Genomic DNA, 23,605 nt, shown 5'->3' with positions numbered 1-23,605 from the left:
GCAGTCCTGGGGAACCGGGTAGGCTCTCTGCACTGAGCAGCTACCCTGCCTCAAGTTACTGTTCATAGTGGACCAGACACTAGTATTGCTTTGCACAGGGAGGAAAAAAAAAGGTTCATTTCCCATTGGTCTGTATATGAATTCACTAAGTCAGGGAGCTGGAGTATAGTTCTAACTGTGCTCAGATTCTGAAAGACACGGCTTCGGTTCTTCTCAATTAGCAGCTCGACTGTTTTCTTTTAGGAAGTTTTATTCTTATTTCTGCATCCACACGGAGCCTCATGCTTCGCTATTTCTGACTGTCAAGAGATGAGAAGGGAAACAGCTATCCAAAGAAGTAACATAAAAGTCAAGTTTAACACATGTCAGGGTTTTTTTTTAAAGATCTTATTTATTTATTTATTTGAGAAAGAAAGAGAACAAGAGTGGGGAGCAGAGGAGCAGAGGGAGAGGAAAAAGCAGCCGCCCAGGAGCCTGAGGGACAGGTGTCAGGGGATGGGGCCTCGATCCCAGGACCCAGAGATCACACCCTGAGCTGAAGGCAGATGCTTATCCAACTGAGCCAGCCAGGTACCTCTCGTATGTCAGGTTTTTCAATGCATTTTTCATTTGCTGTGTCTGAAGACCTAGTTTATTTTTTTTAAAGAAAAATTGTATCTTTTAACTCTGAGATCTTCCCTCTTCTGTATTGTTCGCCTTCCTACTTGGGTTATTAATACTCTTGTGATAACTTATCTGCTTAAGGCAACACCAGTCTCCTCTTTTTATTTAAAGACAGTCTGTACCTTAGTGGTGGGAATCTTTACAAAGAATTTATTCAGTGTGTAAAGTGGCACCATAGCTCTGCTGTTCATTTGTCATTTACTTGTTCGCAGCAGGCAAATGGCCCCAGGTGAATTATGAGTAGGTATGATTCATACCCGGGCTCCTCCGCAGTCCTGAACACTTTTGCTCTTCAGACCTAATAGCTGCTATTTTGATCTCGATTAGCAGGATTTTTTCTTCCTCCATCAACTCCTGAACTTCCTAATTATATCACAAAGACTTGCCTTCTTTTCCCCTGTGATTACCTCTTTTTCATTTGTTGCTTTTACGTGGAAGAAACATGGTGTGCTGCATTGGTGTTAGAACTTGAATCTTAAGAACGCAATTCCTGTCATATGTATCATTTGTATTCCTCATGGGTATTTTAAAACCTGGGGGTAAACTTAAGTCATGATTATGAACTTCTGTGTAATCTGTTGAAGTTATGTGCATGTTCATAATTCACAGATCAAGCTGTTTCTAAAGAACACTGGACAGTGATGTGGGAAAGTTCTCTCTCCAGCTTGCTGTAAAATGTTACACAGGATAACCTCTCAGGCCTGATTGTGACTGTCCTGTGAGGAGAGTTTTGTAAAGGAAATGTTTAATATTGATTTTGAAGTTAAGATTTCCAGACATTTAAGTTAATACCTTCTCCTTTTCAGCAGTTCATTCAATAGTTTTATTCTTTAAAATTTCCTACTTTTTAAAAAGATTTATATATTTATGAGAGAGAGAGAGAGAATGACAGGAGGGACAGATTTTTCAAGCAGACTCCCCAGTGAGCCCAGAGCCCAACTCAGGACTTGATCTCATGACCCATGAGGCTTAAGTGACTGAGCCACCCATGTGCCCCTAAAGCTTCATTCTTTTTAAGAGTGACCTGAACAAACTACATGAACTGAAAAATTCTGCGAATCCTTTGCAAACAATATTTTGTTTGTTCTTCATTTGCTGACATGCAGCAAATAGGTGATTTAAAATAATTCCAGCACATTGGAGAATTAATTTGTTTTTGCTCATGCACATTATATTTCAGGGAATGCTTACAAAGTGTTCTTAACGCAGTCATTCCAGAATTGAGCTGATTTCTCTATTAGGACATTTTCATATAATTTTCCTCTCAGTTCACTTAAACTCAACTGAGCCTTATTCAAAGCCTTTAGAAGATGCAAACAGCTGGTTGCAAGAGAGCTATCTGTAAGCCTCTCTCAGACAGTTGTTTGCTAACTGTTGAGTGGTTGACAAAATTAAAAACCCTTTGACCTAATGATCCATTTCTTCTTGGAGCACTTTCATCAAGGATTTTTGCCTCAAGCCCCGCTTGAGCACTTCTCTATACACCCCAGGATATTTCTACTTCCAACCAGAACAGACTGTCCTCTCTTTGGGGAGGTTCACATACACTGCCGCATAGAAGTGGAGGGAGGGTGGGCTCACTGATCTCCAAGCCACCTCTTTCATCCCAGAAGCAGGCCCTTGAGACCTGAGATTTGAATTGTTACCCTGATTAGCTGTGGAATCGAGGTTCAGACAGCTTCACTTCTTTCACCCAAAGATGAGGTAGGTTTTTAGTAATTAATGCAAGCTCTGAGACCGTGTCAACAAAGAAGCCATAGTGTTCTCATTGGCAGAGCCTCTAGTAAACAGCCAGAGAGTAGTTTGGGTGCAAAATACAGCCAAGAAAGAGGAGAACTTTTTGATGTTCATGAGAAAGTTTCTGCAGTCTTCTCTGATTTCCGTTCAAGCTGAAAAATAAGTAGTGTTTGCTCACTACCTGGTTTTCCAAATAAGTCATGTCAGAATATTTTATCTTTAAAGATGATAAGCCTGGGCATCTGTGTGGCTCAGTCAGTTAAGTGTCTGCTTGCACTCAAGTCATGATCTTAGGGTCCTAGGACCAAGCCTGCATTGGGTTCCCTGCTCAGCGGGGAGCCTGCTTCTCCCTCTCCTTCTGCCGCTGCTCTCCACCCCCCAACTGGTGCGCATACATGCACTTGCTCTTCCTCTCTCTCTGTATCTTTCTCTCTCAAATAAATAAAATCTTTAAAAAACAAAATAAGCCTGGCCAGCATCTAGGGGCTTTGGCCCAGAGCTCACCCGGAAGGACAGTGCTCCTCAGAGTATATTCTCTTATGTCTTGTCTTGGGTAGGGCCAGAAATCTGCTTTTTCGTTCTTTCTTTCTTTCTTTTTTTTTTTTAAGATTTTATTTACTTATTTGTCAGAGATCACAAACATGGGGAGCAGCAGGCAGAGCAGGCAGATGGAGAACCAGGCTCCCCACTGAGCAAGAAACCCAATGTGGGACTTGATCCCAGGTCTCTGGGATCACGACCTGGGCTGAAAGCAGATGCTTAACCAACTAAGCCACCTAGGTATCTCTCTTTAAGAACCAAAACAAAGCAAAAATGAATGCATGATTCTTATACAGGTACTCCTCAAGCCACCATTTAGAAATTGCTGCATGGTTGAATTTGCAGTCATCAGCCTTTGACACCTGTTTCCTTGTTTGACTAAGGAATGATAAAGTAGCTAGCCAGCTTAGGGGTATAGATGTCCTCACGAAATGAAGCAAAGCTACGCCCTTGACTTGATTAGCATCATGTTCAAGCTTCCATATAGCCTGCCATGGAAAGTTCCCAATTGCTATAGTAGTGAATGAAGTTGCTTCTTTCCCAAAATGTAGAAGTTTAATTAGACATGAAACATGCCTTTCATCTCTGTCTTACTCACTGAGGACATAAGGACAGATGTCCCTGGAGAGCAGCTGGGTAATTTGAAGCATTTATCTCTACAGGGTCTTGACATGCTTAGGTCACCATGAAGAAGGACTTTGCTTTTTGAGGTGTGTCATTGCTCCGTCAGTTTCCATCAATGTGTTCATTCTCTCTCATGGAGCCAAGTTAACTCAACCCTTCTGTAGTAGAGGGGGGCGCCTGGGTGGCTCAGTCAATTAAGTGTCCAACTCTTGGTTTCAGCTCAGGTCATGATCTCAGGGTGTGAGACTGAGTCCTGTGTCCGGCTCCACACTGGGCTCAGAGCCTTCTTCAGATTTTCTCTCTCCCTTTACCTCTGCCCCTCCTCCCTCTAAATCATTATTTACTGGAGGTAACTCCTCATTGTCCAGGAGGGGAGGGGAAAGAAAACTCCGTAATCTGTCTTTGAATGTCTATTCTCTGGCCTCATTTTTTTTAAATGATTTGTTTGTTTATTTATTTATTTGACAGACAGATCACAAGTAGGCAGAGGCAGGCAGAGAGAGGGGGGATAGCAGGCTCCCTGCTGAGCAGAGAGCCCAATGTGGGGCTCGATCCCAGGACCCTGGGATCATGACCTGAGCCGAAGGCAGAGGCTTTAACCCACTGAGCCATCCAGGTGCCCCTCTGGCCTCATTTTTTGATGGTGAACTTCAGTAGCCTGGGTTAGTTACTTAGTGGAGCTGAGAGGAAGGGAGCTCAAGTGATGGTCCAGTATATGAACTGGGGTAGTTGGGCAGAGGAAGTATTTGACATGTATTTCCTGGCCAGCTTCACTAGATGCTGAGTGATGCATTGGGTTCAAGTAGGAAGAGACTAACTCTCCTTATGGTTTCCTTGCATTGCTCAAAGCCAGTTTATGCCCTGAGTGAAAAGGGATTGGTGACTTCAGTGAAGAAAGCTTTGGAGAGAATGGGATCCAACTGGTCTTTACAGATGATTGTCCAACTCCATACTTAGAATGTTTCCTGGTAAGAAAGACATTATTGAAGAGGAGCTAATTGAAGTAGGTCATAGGTCTCTCTACCACCACTCCAATGAAGCAGTCTTTATTAGTAGCCCTATGACTTATTCCATAACTAGACAGCTCTATGTCCCACTCCCCTTCTTGCCTATTCCTTCTCCTCCCATCCCCACAACCATCGGTTCATTCTCAGTACTTCTGGGTCTGTTTAGTTGTCTGTTCTTTTGTTTTTAGATAATGAAATCATACAATTTTTGTCTTTTTCTGCCTTATTTCACTTAGTGTAATAACCCCCAGGTCCATCCATTTGTTGGCAAAGGCAAGATGTCGTTCTTTTTTGTTTTTTTAAAGCTTTTATGTATTTATTTGACAGAGAGAGAAAGAGCACAAGCAGGCAGAGAGAGAGGGGGAAGCAGGCTCCCCGCCGAGCAGAGAGCCCAATGTGGGGCTCGATCCCAGGACCCTGAGATCATGACCTGAGCCAAAGGCAGAGGCTTAACCCAGGTGCCCTGGTCTCATTCTTTCTTATGGCTGAGTACTAGGGTGTGTTTGTGTATCGCATCTTCTTTAGCCGTCCATCTGTGGGTGGACGCTTAGGTTGCTTCCATATCTTAACTATTGTGAATCAGCTGCAGCAAACACAGGGGCACATATATCTTTTCAAATTAGTGGTTTTTGTTTTCTTTGAGTAAATACCCAGCACTGAAATTGCTGAGTCATATGGTAGTTCTGTTTTTTAATCTTTTGAGGAAACTCCATACTATTTTCCACAGTGACTTTACCAATTTATATCCCCACCAACAGGGCACGAGGGTTCCTTATTCTCCATATCCTCACCAACACTTGTTACTTGTCTTTTTGGTTCTAGTAGTCTGACAGGCATAAGGTGGTATCTCATTTTGGTTTTGGATTTGGATTTCCCTAATGATGAGTGCATTGTTGCACATGTCTTCTGGTGATCTGTGTGTTGTCTTCGGAAGAATCTCCATTCATGTTTTCTGCCCATCTTTTAGTCATATTACTAGAGGTTTTTTTGATGTTGGGTTGTAGAATCCTTTTATATATTTTGGATATTAACCCCTCATTGGATATATAATTTGCAAATATATTCTCCCTTCCAGTAGGTTGCCTTTTTGTTTTGTTGCATCTTTGCTGTGTAAGAGCTTTTTATTTTGGTATAGTTCCAGGAGTTTATTTTTCATTTTGTTTTTCAAGCAGTGCTTATTCTAAGTGAATGTCTCTAACTCCTGCAGCTACTGACAGACAGTGCTGACTCCCTGCTATCTGTACATGTTTTAAAATCTGTGTGATGAGTATTATATGCCCCCTTGTAAATGGGGTTGCTTAGTATTAACCCTTGCATGCAGTGCTAATCTTTGTAAATGTAAGCATCTGGTGGTAATAGTTTGGCTCAGAGTCTATGAGGCAGTTAGAATGGATGAGGTCTAGTTCTCCATATGGGTGTAAAAGTACTTTTTCCATATTGGCAAAGAATATTTATGACTGTTACTTATCATCACAAAGGCTTTTTTATAACTGCAAATTTTATGAACATCTGTCCATACACTCCTGCCAAAATATTTTTTGATCCAGAACTTAGTTTATAGTGATACGCTTATTTCTGTCAAAGCAAAAACTTCATGGGGTGGGCAGAAATAAAAACTGCATTTCCACATTGGAATCTGGATGCCATTTGAGAGTGGGAAGGAGTCACTGGGGGGAAAAAAATCAGACCATTTGGAAGCCAAGCTGTTGTCCTTGCCCTTCATTGCCATGAGCTCTGTGTTGACCTGAGATCCCGAGTCCACGAGATTTGTGGGGCTGGTGCTGCAGTCAAGGCAGGACCCCATACATTGGAGCTTTTCCCCTAAAGAGATGAGTGATGCTAATGACAAGTGCACCATACAGAACAGCACTGCCTTTGAGCACCCGGCATCTCTTTTCTCTCTGGCAGCCTTCAACTCTAGCTCGGCGTTTTCTCCACTCACCTTGGTTTCCCATAATGCTTTCCTCAATCATCAACTTCCTGGTGTGTAATGAAATGGCCAAGAGACAAATTCTGTCCTGCAGCCACTGAGTACCTCTGCTTTGGTGATAGTGAGCAGCCTTACCATGGTTTCCAAGTTCTTTGACAACCATATCATCACTCAAAAGGGAGAAGAGAACACTTGGACAGTGCAATGCTGGTCCATGTTCTTAAACCAACACTCAAGTCAGTCAAGCTGGAGACTAACACATAAATGTTAGGTTGAGCTAGACTTTACCAGCCCACCCCTCTCAGTTTTCACCTCATCCCTTGGTATATCTGCCCACCACACCTCGTTCTAACTTCATCATCTTGGACCCTGTGCTTTTCTAGCTGGTGTTCATGCCCCTAACACCATCAGGGAATCTGGGACAGGTATGCAGGGTCCATCTCCCTGCTGACATGCTGCTTAGCCTCTTTCCTGAGCTCTACTCTTTTTCAGATACACAAGCTCTTCAAAATAACAGTTGATGTTAGGATCTTATTATATATCCACAGAGCTTGGTGTATTACCTGTGCCCCTCGTTAAGCTAGGCTTTTATATGTAGCCATCTTTTTAAAGGACCATATAAAGAGTTGTTTTAGATATCTCTCTCCATAAATAGTAGGTACATTTTTCTGCTTTGCCACTCAGCTTGTTTTTTCGAGATGCAAGTGTTCCAAGTTTAAGCCTTTTGGCACCTTCCTTACTTAACATGCTGACCATGCTGGGCAGGGCGGGGGCTAGGGGAGGGTTGATGGGGGGATCTTGGCTCAGTCCAGAACCAAACCAGCCATCTAGCCTGTCACTTCCGCTTTCTCCCAGCAGGCAGTTTTAGCCACCAGCTGCCCAGCGTTTTGTCTCTGCTTCTTTGGCTGCCCTTTCTTCCTTATTTTAAAGAACACCAGCTTCATAGCACTAATTTTTGCCAAGCCCTTGGTAACATTCTTCCTAACTGTGCCAGAAACACTGATGCTTGGCAGAAAACTAGGTGTCCAGGACACCTAGATGTTACTCTTGGATAGGATCATTTCAGGCAAGATTATTAAAAACAATGGTCATGTGGATTTCACATTGGGGGATTATTCATTTGAAAGAAAATTTCATATTTTGATGAACTCTTTAAGGAAGGATCTAGAGTGAGAATCCGCTACTTTCCAGGATCCTGAATTCATTTGTTTGGTCCAGTTGTTCTGCAGTGTCTCTCAAATTGGGTTCAGAGACTGCCTACTTCAGAGTCATCTGGGATAGTCTTTGAAAGTAGCTGCCTTGATTAGGGCCCCAGGAATCTGAATTATTAGCAGTCTTATCCAGGAGATTCTCAGCCCCGCCATATTTCTCCATTCATTCTTCCAGAATGAGCTTATTTGTAGTAGCTCTTGTGAGAAATCCCTGATCATCAAAAGGGTAACTGATGTTGCAGGTGTTGCTCTCATTTGAATTAACAATCTTCCCCCCACCCCCAGGAGAAGTCAGTGTCCATTAAATAACTGGTATCTGGGCGTTTCACAGATGAGGCATAGGAACTGTGACTGTGGGTGTTTTTAGTTCTTCCTCACTTTTGGTTGGCATTTCTTGACAAGACTTTGGTCAAATGATATTTGTCCTGCAATTTGGACTTCCTGCTTCTTAGGTGGCCATGGAACCTCCCTTGCATAGAAAATGTTTCACTGGGGCATCTGAGTGGTTCAGCTGGCTGAGCCTTTGACTCTTGGTTTGGGCTTAGGTCATTACCTCATCCACATGACTGATGGGGGGCTCTGCTTGTCTCCCTTGCTCTCCGCCCCTCCCCTGCTCATGAGGGCTCACTCTCTCTCTAAAATAAGTAAACCTTTTTTAAAAACTTTCAGCAAGTGTTGAGTAATTATTTAATAATTATTTAGATTCCTGGTAGAAGTAGTTTTTATTTTTTTTCTAGTATCAACACCTTTTAATACCTTCATAGCCTTCTCCCTTTTCCTTGCGTGGGATCAGCTTATTCCATGCCTTTCCTTGCTCTTGTCTTGGAGTAAACCTCAGGCCAGCATGGCATCAGACGCTGCCCTCACTTGCCCATGGTGGTGAGTGCTTCTTCTTAGTAAGTCTCTTTGTGCTGCAGCAGTGATTTTCAACAGCTGTCAGTTTTTCCCGAACTACTCCCTCATCCTGCAATGGACATGCACCTAGGGGTGCCTGAGTGGCTCAGTCGGTTAAGCATCCAACTCTTGATTTCAGCTCAGGTCATGATCTCAGGGTCTTGAGATTGATCTCCGTGCTGGGCGTGGAGCCTGCTTGAGATTCTCCCTCCCACTCCCCCCTCACTTGCACACACCTATAGACTGCTGGATGCTGAGGGTGTTGTGTTCCTATAACTGACTCCTCAGGCATCGATCAGAAGGGACCTTCGTCACTTCCTTCTTTCAAAGATAATGACCTCTTCCTCCTCTTCTTCCCCAAAAGAATGTTTTCCAGCTATATGTTTAAATTTTGTGATGGGTGCCTGGCAGGCTCAGTCGGAAGAACATGTAACTCTTGATCACAACTCAGGTTGGGAGTTTAAGCCCCGTGTTGGGTGTAGAGATTACTTCAATGAATAAATCTTTAAAATACATGTGTACCACACTACTTATATATAATGGCTTTTGTTGGCAACAGTATAAGCAAAAATTGGAACTCAACTGTTATGAATAGTGACTGTCTATACTTTCAGAAAGACCCTCTATCCTTTATCATAGCAGAGCATTAAAACATAAAAAATTAAGCAAGTTTTTATACATCTTCAAACTTGTTTCATGATAACCGCTCTTAATACAGATAAGCAAAATTTCTTCCCTCAAAATGTTTACCATCTGGATAGGTACATGTTTCAAATCTACACATGTCTATCTTTGGTGGAAACCTGTCCCATCTTGCCCAGAGTTAAATTGTCTCTTGGAAGAGAGCACTTATGTGGGAAGTTCATCTCAGATGTGACAGCCTGTGTGATCTTGCCTGCCAGAAACCTCAATTTTGTGAAGTTCTTCATCTCTGATTGTCTCACTCACTGCTTTTGTAGCCTTTATATTCCCAGTGGCTCTTCCAAAATAGAGAACTCTGAGAGTCAGGAATCTAATATGAAACCCTTAACTAGTCATTAAAATATAAAACTTGAGAGGAGGCAGCCTAGTAGTTAGAATTCTTCGAGCTTGGGGTAGGGATGAGACCTTCAGGAGTACTGACACAGGGTCAATCAGAAAGAGCTGAGTTTGAAATTCAGGATTTAGGTGTCATTTCCAGCATGTGATTGTGGGGCAGCTTTTTCAGCGCTTGAGTCTGTTTGCTCATCTATAAAATCGGCTTAGTATCTCTTCCCTAAGGGTCAAGATTAGTGTTAAATGGGAGAATATTTATAAAGAATTCAGCACAATACCTCATAAAATTATATAGGTCAGTAAATGGATGCATTTAAAATGTACATATGGGTTCTACTCTTGTTTTTCCACTTGCCCGTCAAAGTTTTACCCAATTCCTTTGTACCTCAGTTGAGTTGTCTCTCAAACAGTTGTAGAACCATCCTGTATCTTTATAGAAATCCAAAAGCTAGGCAACATCTTCATATTTAAACATTCAGTGTATAATTTTATTATAAATTTATCAAAAACTTAGAGATGACAAAGGTAGGTTTAAAAAGTACTTAACTGCATAAATATTTACATAAAACCTGGTTGGGACAAGATGTGGGTATTAGTTTGGTTAATGACTGGTTCTGCCTTTTCAGCATAAGCACGATACAAATAATTATGTATTATCAATAGGAGAGGAAGTCCACAAAATGAGCTCATGTCTGCTGTATGGAGGTGAATGAGATAATGTCTGTCAAGTGCTTAAAGCTCCTGAAATTCAAGTCACACATGCCATCTCCAGCCATCCTAATGCTATCCTACATGGAAAATCGGTCTTACCCAATAGCACCGTGTACCCAACTGGAATATCTTCTGGAGAAGAGATTAGGTTTCTGTGCCGGGAAGCTTGGGAAGCCTTCTTGTCCATGGTCTTTTAGTTAGGACTACATCAAGCCATCACAGGGTGATGGTTACGTCTTTTCTTTGAGGTGGTATAGTGAAATAGAACAAACACGATGCATCTAGAAGCCAGGCCACTGGGGACTGAATCCATCTTTGCCTGTTACTAGCACATGCAGTGCTTCTCCCCAGATGCCCGGCATTAGAAATGACCTCACCTTGCAGGTTAGACTCTGTAGCCTACCCCCTGGAGTAGGGCTGAGTCCATGCAAACCCATCAGCACAAAAATATAATACGGTGTCAGTCACATACATGCACCTACTTGCTCAGACCTGGGACTGGCGTGGGAGATATGGGTAGAAAAATGAGTAAGCAGGAGTTGTTCTCTACCTTCTCCTTCCTTTGCCTACTCCCTTTACTGACTCGTGACACTCACAAGTGCTTGAACCTTTTTCTTGGGGGAGCTGGATGAAAAGGCAAAGGAAAGTAAGGACAAAGGTTCAGTGAAGCTCGTAACTTAAAAATGCTGCTTCAGGGCACCTGGGTGGCTCAGCGGGTTAAGCCTCTGCCTTCGGCTCAGGTCATGATCTCAGGGTCCTGGGATGGAGTCCCCCATGGGGCTGTCTGCTCAGCGGGGAGCCTGCCTGCCCCCCTCTCTCTGCCTGCCTCTCTGCCTACTTGTGATCTCTCTGTCAAATAAATAAATAAAAATCTTAAAAAAAAATGCTGCTTCAACTAATGGAATTTTAAACAGAAGGGAAGAAGACACAAGAAAATGGATTGAATAACTCCCCCGTCTTGTTCATTCATTAAACAAAAATTTGAGTTCTTTTATGTGCCAGGAACTTCTTGTTCACATAAACCTTCTTGAGGCCAGCCGCCAGCCTGGGCTATGCTTTCCTGATCACAACATTGCTGAGAGGGCCCTGTGTCCTGCAGGACATAGAACTCCGACCTCTCCATTGAGGACTGAATATTCTCTTTTGCGTTGTTCTATAATGTCTTTAGTACAGTAGGTTTAAAATTTCTTAAAGGACAGGGGCGCCTGGGCGGCTCAGTGGGTTAAGCCTCTGCCTTTAGCTCAGGTCATGATCTTGGGGTCCTGGGATCGAGCCCCACATCGGCTCTCTGCTCGGCGGGGAGCCTGCTTCCCCCACTCTCTTTCTGCCTGCCTCTCTGCCTACTTGTGATCGCTCTCTATCTCTCTGTCAAATAAATAAATCTTTAAAAAAAAAATTTCTTAAAGAACAGAAGCCAGGCCTTTTCTTTTGTTCCCCACAGCAGCTAGGGCAGTACTGAATGTGCATTGTGGTACTCAGATACCGGCTGACCTGCTTAATGGACGTGGAAAAGGAGAGTAAGGCTAATTGGGCTGACTAGAGGCTGCATCTCCAGGAATTCTCTTATTAAGGAGAATATGCATCATCTTCTCAGATTCCCACTCTTTTCCCAGATGAGCCTACCTCTGCTGACATCTGAGGGGATACCCATACATAGTCACAGAGACCTCCGCTCTCTTGTCATCAATCTGTTGGCCCAAATGTGAGGTTCCGGTGGATAATTTGCCAAGTACAATTATCATCTCTGTGGTCCTTTTGATATATGGTATGGCTTATTCTTGAACCCCAGCTTTTTTGCACTCTTTTCCATCCTGGTCATCTTCTTCATTTCCTATATTCCATTAATTGCCAGGTCTCACCTCTCCTACTTTCTCAAGATATTTCAAATTAATTCTCGTATCTCCACATTCAACTTCATTACTTTAATTCACGCTATTGTCACCTAATAACAAGCGTATGGCAACAAACCCCTCATTTGTTTCTCTGCCTTGGTCTAGCCTCCTTCAGAATGGACCTGCCAGGATCTCTCAAAAATACAAATTTGATTAGACGAATTCCTGAATAACTTCCTTTAATGATGTTCTCTTGCTCTGAAGATAAAGTCCAAACTCGTTGACAGGGGGATTCAAGACCCTCTCAGTCTAATGCCTATTTCTTCTTCAACCTTGCTTCTCTCCTCCCTTTACTTGCTTCCCTCTCTTTTCCCTCTCTTGCTCCCATCTTCTCCACCACCTCCCTTCCCCACCCTTCTACCCCAGCCACGTTCAATTCTGTATGCTTCCTCATTTCTTACTCACTCTGAGCCTTTGGAAGCATACTTTGGAAATTGTCCATTTGCTTCCCTGACACTGCACTTGACCACACAACCTTGAAGGCTGGGGAATTTGCTTTGTCCTTACACATAATAAGAACCTCAAAAATACTAGTTCTGTAAATGAATATATAAGTGACTTATTGATGTTCTGATTTCAGTGCTCTGTGATGGATAATATCTGACATCGGTTTCTAGGTACCAGACCCTATTTTTAAGTTCTTACACATAAGAACTGTCTATGCTGAGAAGTAGATACTATTGTATCTCTATTTTATAAATAAGGAAGCTGAGACAGAGACTAAGTTACCTGCTTATCCTCGTTCAACTAATAAGCAGTTGAGCAGATATCGGACCTCATGGAGCCCAATGTTAAAAGAGTATTCACACTTAACTAACATACCCAATATTGCTTTTAATTCAAAGCTATTGATACACTTAGGTGGTGTATCATTAAGGCTTGACTGTGTGAGATCCAGATAGATTAATGGAGAAGTGGAAGGAGACCCATGACGGGGACTTTTGAATTGTAAACAAGTTGGCGAAAGGGCCCAGCCAGCCAGGCAAGTGCTCGCTCCAATTTGCCTACAGCCACAGCCACCACCAGCCACATACTCTCAGAGAGTCTTCTAGAACACAGAGTCCATTCAAGAACGCTGGAGCTGAGCACTTGCTGTTCTTTGTACTGGAGATACCCAAAGTAGAATGACACAGATTTTTCAGGATACCCACACTCCGAAACAGACTGCACTGCTTGAGAATTAGCAAGCCAGAACAGAGTGTGGTTCACAGGGGAATAGAGGGAGGACAGCCTCTCCCCCACTTGGAACTGACTCCCTCTTCCTTTCCCCCAAAGCCTGGCTAGTACAAGCCAGCACAGTGCTGAGAGCTTCTTGTGAGGTGCTAGGCAGAAGAATGCTACGTGAATTTGACAGCAAGAGCATCAGATGCCCACCATCTTGCTTTTAGTAAGCCTGAAAAAAAGCACTTTTGGTGCAGTGAGGAAGATGTTACATGGATTTATGGACCATGGGGAGTCCACAGGCCCTCCCTTCTACTTCCCACATCATGGAGCTAAATGAATACCTAGCTCCTGGCTTTTGCAGGGCCCTGGAATCTCAAGGTTTTCTGGAGGGCATTTGGGAATGTAGCACTTCTCTAGGCGGCGGACGGGGCTGGGGAGAGAGATGAAGAGCTGTGTCAGAACAGATGTCATCAGAGCCCTTCTCTCCATGCTGAGAATCAGTAAAACATGGGCCACATGCCTGCCGGGCAGAGTGACTGAGGCCCAGGCTCCAGAGGCCAGAGCCGATGAGCTGCCCTCCTGGGGGACTCTCGTGCTGCAAACAAATTAGCTTTGATGGACGAGTGGCCTTTGCTCATTCTTGAAGAACGGGGAGGTGGGAGCTCAGGCCTGTGTGGAGCTTAATTAAGGCTGGCAGCAGGTGTAGCAGGTCAGCTGGCTCTGGGCTCTGCTCTCTGTTTATATCACAAGGTACTACTTGCATTTTGTCCTTCTCCGGATACTCCTGTTGCCCTGTCTTTTCCCTCGCCACCATCCCTATGTTGTTCTGTGTGCTCTTTGGCTGGTGTCACCTTATCCCCAAGCACCGGCTCCAGCTAAGGACCATACTCCAGAGGTAGAAAAATTAAACCGTAAGGAAACTGTGTAAACCAAGGAGAGGTACAGGGCTCTCATTTGAGGGTTTTTCTCCCACGGCTGTTGTCTCCCGTTTACATGCACTGTTTGTACCAGTAATGATGTCATGACTGCCTTGGGACTTACCTATCTGGAGGAAAAAGACAAATCTGATTGGAGCATGTCTTGTGTCTCTATTACTGGTGGTCTTCCATCAGGATGGATGATGGCGGTGCTGGGAAAATGCTCCTTTCTCCTGTCCAAGTAAACCAGACCCAGGAAAGAGAAAAGTGGCTTTGAATCACACAGTCTCCTGCCACGGCAGGATATCTAGTCCTGGGACCCGTCTACAGAAGACTTATGTCTACAGGAGAATGGACTCCGTAGGGTTTTTGTAAAAGTGAGCATGAAGGCTGAAATCATTTAGTTGGTTAGCCAAAAAGTACCCTTAGGGGCTCCTGGGTGGCTCAGTAGGTTAAAGCCTCTGCCTTCTGCTCAGGTCATGATCCCAGGGCCCTAGGATAGAGCCCCGCATCAGGCTCTCTGCTCAGCAGGGAGCCTGCTTCCTTTCTTCTCTCTCTCTGCCTGCCTCCCTGCCTACTTGTGATCTCTGTCAAATAAATAAATCTAAAAAAAAAACCAACCAAACAAAAAAAACTTTAAAGTACCAACCATCACTGCAGACATTCCTGAATAAAAAAATCTCCAAAACACCTGCTTTCCTGAAGTGGAAGAAGAAGAAACACACAAACTCTGTCTCTTTGGCTTCCTCTTCTGGTGATATGAGATCCAGATAGACTAAGAAGTGGTAGAAAGGAATCTCTGTGACATTTTCTGCAAAGGCATTGCATTTGGGGAAATGGAGTTAGATGATATGTTTATGGTGTAAGACCTTTAGGGAAGTGTTCTGTCATAGTGTATGCTACTTAGAATGATGCTGTATATGCTCTAGAAACATTTCCTGGATGTGATGATCAGCCTGGCATTAACAGCTGTTGGCTCGCTCAAGTCTCATACAGATGAGTTAATTACCTACAGCAAGAGCAGACTTTGAAGACAAAGCAAGAAATATACAAAATAAAAGCTGTTGTCTCTTGATTATAGTTTCTCCTATAGTCTTTTTCATAAAAAGAACAAGGACATTGTATGTTATACCAGAATTCTAGGAAGATTGGGTTTTTAGATTTTGGACTGTGGTGACCCTGAGTGGAAACATGCTTTGTAGAAAAGTCCTCAAAATTTAAGTGGCCCAGAGGTCCTTAACCCCTGGGATAGGATTACCCATCCTTGACTTGGCAGTCTAAACACTTTAATAAAGGGAAATAGTAGGTCCATCAAGTAAAACATCTTATTTGGTGGTGTTGAGGTTTGCAGGGGGATAAATAATGTATGAAACACTTCAAAATTAAAGGAAACTTAGAGATTACCCATTTCATTATTTTACAAATGAAAATGTTGACATCAGAGGTTATCTGTGCCTGAGCAGTGGGCTTGCTTTGGCTTTTAAATTGGACATCCATGGAAACCACTTTACCTGTCTCAGAGTGTTAGATATAGCTGTTGGTGACTTCTGGCCCTCATTCCTCAATCTTGTTTTCTCCTAGTGACCATGTTCTCCAGTGCCCCATAGGAAACAAAGGCTTGGTATGTGGTTGGTTATAAGCTATATTCCCAAGGAAATTGGCAAATCATGAAACTAGAGTCTAAGCTCCTATGAAACAGTGATGTGTGCTTCTCACGACCAAGCGCTATGTTTTCTATAAATGTAATATTTAAATATTTGCTGACTGAAAATATTCTAGTTGTGAAGAATAGCTTTAATATTTCCATCAGTGGTTGGAACAGTGTAGATAGAATTAAGTAGATAGACTTTGGCTTTGAATCTGACTCAGCCAAATAGAAGCCATGACCTCAGGCAGCAGACCTAACTTCTCTCTGTCTTCTCTATGCCTGTTTCCTTGGCTATAAACTGGAATGTTAATAATTCCTGTCTTACAGGGTGGTTATGAGGATTAAGGGAGTTAATATATTCAAAGCACTTAGAACAGTGCTTGGCACAGAGAAAGTACTCAGTGAGCATTAGCTATTACTAGTCAGTGTGCACCAAAGGCTGTCTGTAACTGTTATTGACAAATATTCTAGAACAAGCATGATAATTATTATGTTACCTGAGCACATAATAAATTAGAGTGATTATTGTAGGAGTCTTCAGTTCTTATAATTCTGGACACTTCTTTGTTCAGAACTATATTTGTACAGCTCTTAATTCCCTCTATTGCCTCCAAGTTTTCTTAATAAGTAAATAGATTCCCCATCATGGTCACTATTGCCCAAAGCCACACTGTGGTCTGTCCATTGCCCTCTTACAGATTATCATGGATGAGGTCTCAGTGGCTTTGTTCCTTTGGTCCTACCCAGGCATCAGTGTTGATCAATGTATATTTCCTTTCCCTTCTTCAGCAATGCTGTGTGTGTGTCCTCTCCTGTATGTACCACCAACTGCACTCAAGTTGGTCCTAAGAGCTTGGTCACTGTTTCCTTGAGATTTAGGGATTTTCTTCTTCTCATTCTTTAGAATCCTTCCTGAAACCCACCTTAATATGAATAAGAGAAATCTACCTTTTATGTTCCTAGTCATCCATCCATCCACCTTTCACTGGTTGATAAGCTCTTTGCCCTTGAGATTGTTATTGTGTGATCTCTCCCCAACTGATATGAGAAGGTATCCTCATTCTTGTTTTATTTCCACAGTATGTTCCTCCAGATCTCTGTGTCTGCAATTTTGTGCTGGAACAGTCCCTCTCTGTGAGAGCCCTGCAGGAAATGCTTGCCAACACAGGTGAAAATGGCGGTGAAGGGGTGAGTACCTGATTTATGTTGTAGGTGGGGATTGGGACACACCATAGCCCAGAAGTACATACTTCATTTCATTCCTCCAGTTTCAAACCATGAAACCTTAAGATCCTTGACTGATCCATATAGAGATACTAAAACTTTCTGTGTTTAATTCTTATTTCTGAGCAACCTTAATCCTGCTTCCTTTGGATTAATCAACTTCCATCATAAAATGGAAGAGATCACAATTGATGCTGCATGAGCAGAATATAGGTCATTGAATCTAATCTCCTTCCCTAACCCATAATCCACCAGAATGTGAGGAGGGCATTGAGATGGAGGGTGCCTATTAGACGTTCTTTTTTCTTGGAAAATTCTCATCAAAAATTTATGACTGTCCCAATGAAGTACAACTAGGTTATAGCATTTTTGTGAGGATTTCCAGTAGAGTTCAGTCTTTGACTCCCAGAACTCCACAATTTCACTCATGATGAGAAAATGTAGAGCAGTCTTGAGTTTCTATTGTTACTAGAATGGTCCTAAGTATTAAACTGAGGACTTATGCTCCTAGCTTTAACCAGAGACTTTTAGAATAATTTTGACTTTCTTTCCCAAATGACATACATCTATTTATATCCAATTATTATCTGGCATTTTGACTCTATGGCCTGAATATCTCAAATCCAAGCATCTCGCCTTATCCCCCTTAGATACCGTACTAGACAACTATCCTGTCTTCTGGGTTACAGCAACAGCTTACTAACTGCTTTGATTCCTTCTGTACTTACCCACCTCTGCCGCCATTTTTTTTTCTTTCAGCTATTATAATGTTCTTTCCAAAATGCAGATCTAATCTTTATACTTCCCTGTTTTAAAAACCCTTTGTCTTCCCACTACCTTGAGAAAAGTTCCAGATTCTTAACTAGACATAAAGCCCTTCAGGTTTTGTGAGTCCTGCTCAGCTTTCCTGTCCTATCTCTCACCACATCACCCCAGGCACTCAGTGTTCAGCCATATTGAATTCCTTTCACTTCCTCAAACATGACAGTGCTCTTTTGCCTGTGACCATGTATGTCAGCTATTCCCTCCATTTAGAACAGCTTCCTCCTCCTCTCTATCATCCCCTGTGTAATTTCTACTTCTCCCTCAAGGAACCAGTTTAAATATCAGATCTACTGAGAAGACTTTGTTGACCCCACAGGTTTGGGGTAGGTGTCCTTGCTTGAGCAACAGTCAGTAAATAGTTTTCCTCATTCTGTACTAGAATTGCAAGTCTAATTTTCTGCATCCTATACAGGGGAGTAAATCTCATAAGGGTAAGAACAATTTGTAGGACCTAGCACAATTTATTCTCACTTGACTCAAGTGAACTACAGAAGAAAGAAATGTCTCATTTGTGGTAGAAGAGCTGATGACCATGGACTCAGGAGAACCAGTATTTACATGTAGGTCATCTTCCAGCTCGTAGTGTGATCTTACATGAGGCTTGTTATCTCTTGGGGTGTTCTCACCTATAAAATTAGAATGTTTAATTAGTTTTCTAGGGTCTTTAACACCAGTGTTTGTGATTCTTCGCTCTTCTGGTTTAAAATAATATGCTTTTTCAGCCACCTGAGAATAGCTTTTTTTTTTTTTATTCCGCACAGCATTAGCACAGGTGAGTTTTTTTCCTTTGGATGTTCATTGCAGTCTGTGTCTGCTTCCCCCTTGCATTAACCTCAGTACCAGGGCTTTCCTCCATAGGCATCTACCCATCAGCTCTGTGGAACAAGTCTATTTTTAACTCTTTACTCTTTTTCCAAAACCAACAACTCATCATTGATAGACCTCTTTGGTGAGGGGGAACTGGTTGATTTGGAATATTAGCACTTTCAGTTTCAACCAGCTAGATTCTGCCTACTTATGGCCAACGGATAGAAATTGGGAAGGTAGAAGCTATGTTAATTGGAGAACTATCTCTTGGGCATTCTCTTACCCTGTTTTGCTCAAAAAGTATATTTGAAATGACTTCATTTTCATTTAGCTTGAGTGGTTCAGAAAGTTCTGTACACGACAAAGTAGATGCAGAAGTTCTGGTTATAATCCTTGCTCTTCTTAATTGCCATGCACTTAAATAATAGTCTTAGCTTGGTTTGTCTTAAGAATAAATAGCCATCACCCTGTTACCCCAGTTGAGCACTCGGTGTTATACACAGCTAATGAATCATTGAACACTATGTCAAAAACTAATGATGTACTATATGTTGGCTAATTGAACATTTAAAAAAGCACAAGAATCAAAAAAGAATAATAAATAGCAAGTCATTTTCCAAAGAGAATGTGAAGACCAACTTGTAAGAGTGAGTACTTAGTTTGGAACATACAAATAAGACCTACCTTAAATATCAGCCATGTTGGAGGAGAAGGTTACTCAATATAATTATATATTTCAGGGGCCATCTTAAATTTGCCATATTTAAAAATCAGCACATTAAATCTTATTAGGCAGTTCATTCTCTTTGAAAATTGAGTCCAAAATAAATGACCTGTGACATGTTTATTAAGTATTTATTGGATAACAGTAATCATTACATGGGTCAGACTCTGGAATTCCCCACGTGTCGTGTTGCCTTTTTGTGCTATTTTACCAAAGGTAAGAGTTCTCATCTTGATGCATATCATCATCATCATTATCATTAATGAGTGATCTTAGAACTAAGAGGAAGAGACTAGGAAGGAGAGCTGGAATCTTCTGGAATTATTAAGATGTTCCTTTTTGGTGGTTCTATTAACTAGACACCTGGCTAAGAGCTTCAGCTCCTGTAACCCTCTTGCAATGCTCTCACAATTCCATCTGGGTTCCCGATCTTTACTGTGAGAAATAATATTTTTATATAACCTCTTGAGTCTGACTGTTTTGCTTTCCTGAAGTGATTCCTGTGCACATTTACCATTAGTATTTAATTTGATTTTAGACGATAATATTCAGCAGGGAAGGAAAAGGGGAGGGGGAGGAAGTGAGTTAACATGACAGACCATAATGATTCCCTGGGAAGCCTGGGGATGTTTGAGTGGGATGACGCTTCCTTTGTGTGCCAGTCTATTCTGTTTGGAAATAGGCATTTACTGCTTTTAAATAGATATTACTTTCACTAATGATCATGACTGCCACCAAATGGGATGCTTTGAAGAGTGTAATTTTTCCTTCTAGCCATCAATTGGTCCTCATGTAGTGTGTCTGTTCACTGCTGTGCTGCAACTGAACATGTTTAAAAAATGACTTCAGTGGTTTGTTTATTCACGTGATCAGGGTACAGAAGTCTCTTTGCAAGGATTTACAGTTCTGCAGCAATTCCCCTTGCTAACGGAAAACAAAGGTGTCCAGCTTTGTTTAACAACAGAGTTTGTTCTTGAACTGTCCTTAGCTATTGCAAATAGCTTGTGGGACCCAGCTTTGTGTTGAAAAGGAGAGAAAAATGAGGCCAAGAACGTGGGGTGCTCCCCAGAGTCTGCCCTAGCTGAGTTCATCTTAGGGTCAATTTGACTCTGATTAAATCCTATCTGATTTTATTCTGGAGAAAATTACCAAGAGATAGATGTTTGGCACCATAGCCAGTTAGACTGAAGTTTGAAGTAAAACCCCTGCATACAAACATTAAAATATTTTCACATTTTTGATTGATTGGACCTACCATATGTGAAATACTCAGATGCTTTCAGCAGGACGTGCTGTGAAAAGAGATGTTGGCCTGTCCCTCCGAGCCCTCCATCCCACCATCCCTTAGAAATGACTTTGAAGAGAGAGCAGGCAGCATCTGGTGTGAGAAAAGTTCTGTCTTTAGAGCTGGGCAAATGTGTTTTCAGTCCAGGCTATATGCATCAGGTGACCTCTGGGGCTTATTTTTCCTTTCTGTACCTTACTTTCCAAATCTTCAAAATACAACCTACCTCATGGCGTTGGGTAGAAGAAATTAAATGATAGAAATCTCTACCAGTCCTGAAAAGATACATTGGTTCCTCTTCATCTCCTCTCCACTCCCTCCTTTCATATTCAAATGCCTCACAGGAAGGAGAAGTCCACGCTGTATGACCAGGTGCACAGAACTCCAAGTGGGTTTTGATGTGAATGGGCATAATGCTTCTAAAACTGAAAGGCCTTGATTAACACAATTACCAGCTGCACTTCTTCTGATAAGGGCTCCAGTTTTCTCTAAAACTTGACTTAATCATGGTTAGACTTCTACCACTTAAAAAAAAAAAAGCTACACATATAAAATGCATTCATGTTATGATTGCCCTGTTAATGTTATACTTTATATAAGACAAAAGAACAGATAACATCATGAGCACCTAAGATCTGCTTCACTTTTGTTGCTAGAATGTCCAAAATGCTAATACACAATCAGCCTTTTAACCTTAGCTGGGAGATGTGACCTGGAAAGCTATTACATCTGCAAGAGCTCTTCTCATGGCTAACCTCACGGAGAGGTAGCTCTTTAATTTACCCTATTACTTTTGCGATCGTCCTACTAACCCACAAAGGAGCATCAGACGCCTTTCATTTTTCCCTATCTTTAGAGGGGGAGTACGATATGCAATAAAGCTGCAGGAGAAATGCACCTGTGTGGTCTACAACACAGTTGCCTGAGGAGGAAGAGCTGTGCCCCCTGAGAATCTAGGGATTGTTCCCTGGCACTATGTGGCCTTCGAACTGGCAGTGAGACTTAATCTCACATTATGCTGTATTTGTGTAAAGGTCATTAAAGTACATGTCACGAGATACTTACCTTGTAGTCAAGGTCAGGACATTCATCCATTTTATAAAGCCACAGAAAGGTGGCAACAACATTTCAAAAGAATGCTCAGAAGATACATCTACCTTGAGCTTGATAGGTGATGAGGAGGAGGGTTAGAAGGAGGGTTAGAAGCCGCTTAGCTAAAGTTTGAACTCAAGCTGTACCCAGATGTAGAGATCTTGTATGAACTCATCCAGAACAAAGAAGGCTGATCGGATCCTTACCTCTTTACTCCTTATCCCCGAGTTCCCATTTCTGTATTGTAGAAGAGATGGGATGCCCCCTCATCCAGAGTTAGCCTCTCAGTCTGAGTTTTTTTATCTTCCTTTCTCAGTTGTCAGCAAAGAGCCAGAGTGAGAATTGATTTTGGTATGTGTATGGAAAGGGAACATGACTGATGGAGGAACTATGTACCCAGTTCTAAATAAACCGCATCCCCACTGACATTTTTTTAAGACTACATTTTTTTAAAAGAGAAATCATTTAATGAATCAAATCTAACAGTAGGCATTAACTACACCTTTAGAATAGTACATAAGATTTCCTTTGGAGAAAAACTACAAAGCCACTTCTGCATGAATTATGCTATAAGTCCTAGGACCTGCCCACATATGCCCTAAAGCCAGGGTAGCCAGGACACACCAAAATAGCCCCACAGGGGTTCAAGTTCAAACTTTCCTTGCCCTTGTTGGTAAAAGCCACTACCTCAGGCTCTCCAAGTACCTCCTCAGTACCCACACTGAGGAGCCCCTCCCCCCTGGTGGTTCTACCTGAGGATAGTACCCCTGCCTCACGCCTAATTAAACCTATTGGTGAAATAGGTTTGGGCGAGGTTATGTGTCAAAAGCCACTTTTTACACTCTTTGCTGTGTTAGAGTTCACTCAGGTTGGCTCATGGGAGGCAGCCTGTTTGAGGGATGAACCTGGGAGGCCAGAGGTTAGGGTTAGTCCTGACGCTGCCCCCTGGGGGTCTGACTGTGCCAAATCGCCTACTCCTCTGGGATTTTGTTTCAGGATCTCTAAATACAGACACCATGTAGATGGAAAAGAACTTTCTCCCGTGTGTGAGGGTTCTCATGTACCCAGTTAAAAAAGGAAAAACGTCACTACTCTATTGTTCTTGTGTGTAGCCCGTCACTGATGAGGTGTGGAAATGGTAGCCTGTTTGTGTTAGCCACTGGTCTCGAGATCCTGGCTCCCATAATTTTAGGTACAGTTGAATCAGTGTGTTTATTCTCTTGCTACCTTGTTGTGGACAAAGAATTCCCCAAATTCAGTCTAAGATGGAGTGATAACTATATAATTTAAAATTTTTTTTGAGACCTGAATCCTCTATAAAGTTTTTTGTAGGAGAATATGGGATGTATTGGATATGTTCTGTAGCTTTGACAGAACTTTCTTCAAGGAGCCAGATATCATTTTCAGAAATTAACTAATCATGAGGGGCCTCCACATTAAGGTTTTTAGTCTTTTTTTACAGGCCAAATTCTCATCCAACATCTATCCCCTTTTGTGCTCCTTTCTTTCCCCCTTCTTATAGTTCTCTCGCATGTTATGCTATGATTTTAGACATTTATGCTGATAATAATGGATTTTAGTGTTTCTGATAAGCTGACATTTATGAAAATGCATGCAGGTAACTCATAATTCATTTTTGAGCTGGCCTTTTGATAACATATCCAATTAAAATATG

At 42.1% G+C, this 23,605-nt stretch overlaps 1 protein-coding gene across 1 annotated transcript in view; it reads left to right on the top strand.

Annotated features, from left to right (window-relative positions):
- Positions 1-23,605, top strand: part of RYR3 (ryanodine receptor 3) — a 355,591-nt gene that overhangs the window by 16,810 nt on the left and 315,176 nt on the right. Inside the window, 1 exon segment of the mRNA XM_059372112.1 lies at positions 17,054-17,161. Within this exon segment, the coding sequence (XP_059228095.1) occupies positions 17,054-17,161 (108 nt within the window).

Source organism: Mustela nigripes, chromosome 13 (assembly GCF_022355385.1).
Source record: "Mustela nigripes isolate SB6536 chromosome 13, MUSNIG.SB6536, whole genome shotgun sequence".
NCBI lineage: Eukaryota > Metazoa > Chordata > Mammalia > Carnivora > Mustelidae > Mustela > Mustela nigripes.
This window is presented reverse-complemented; position numbering and strand designations above follow the sequence as displayed.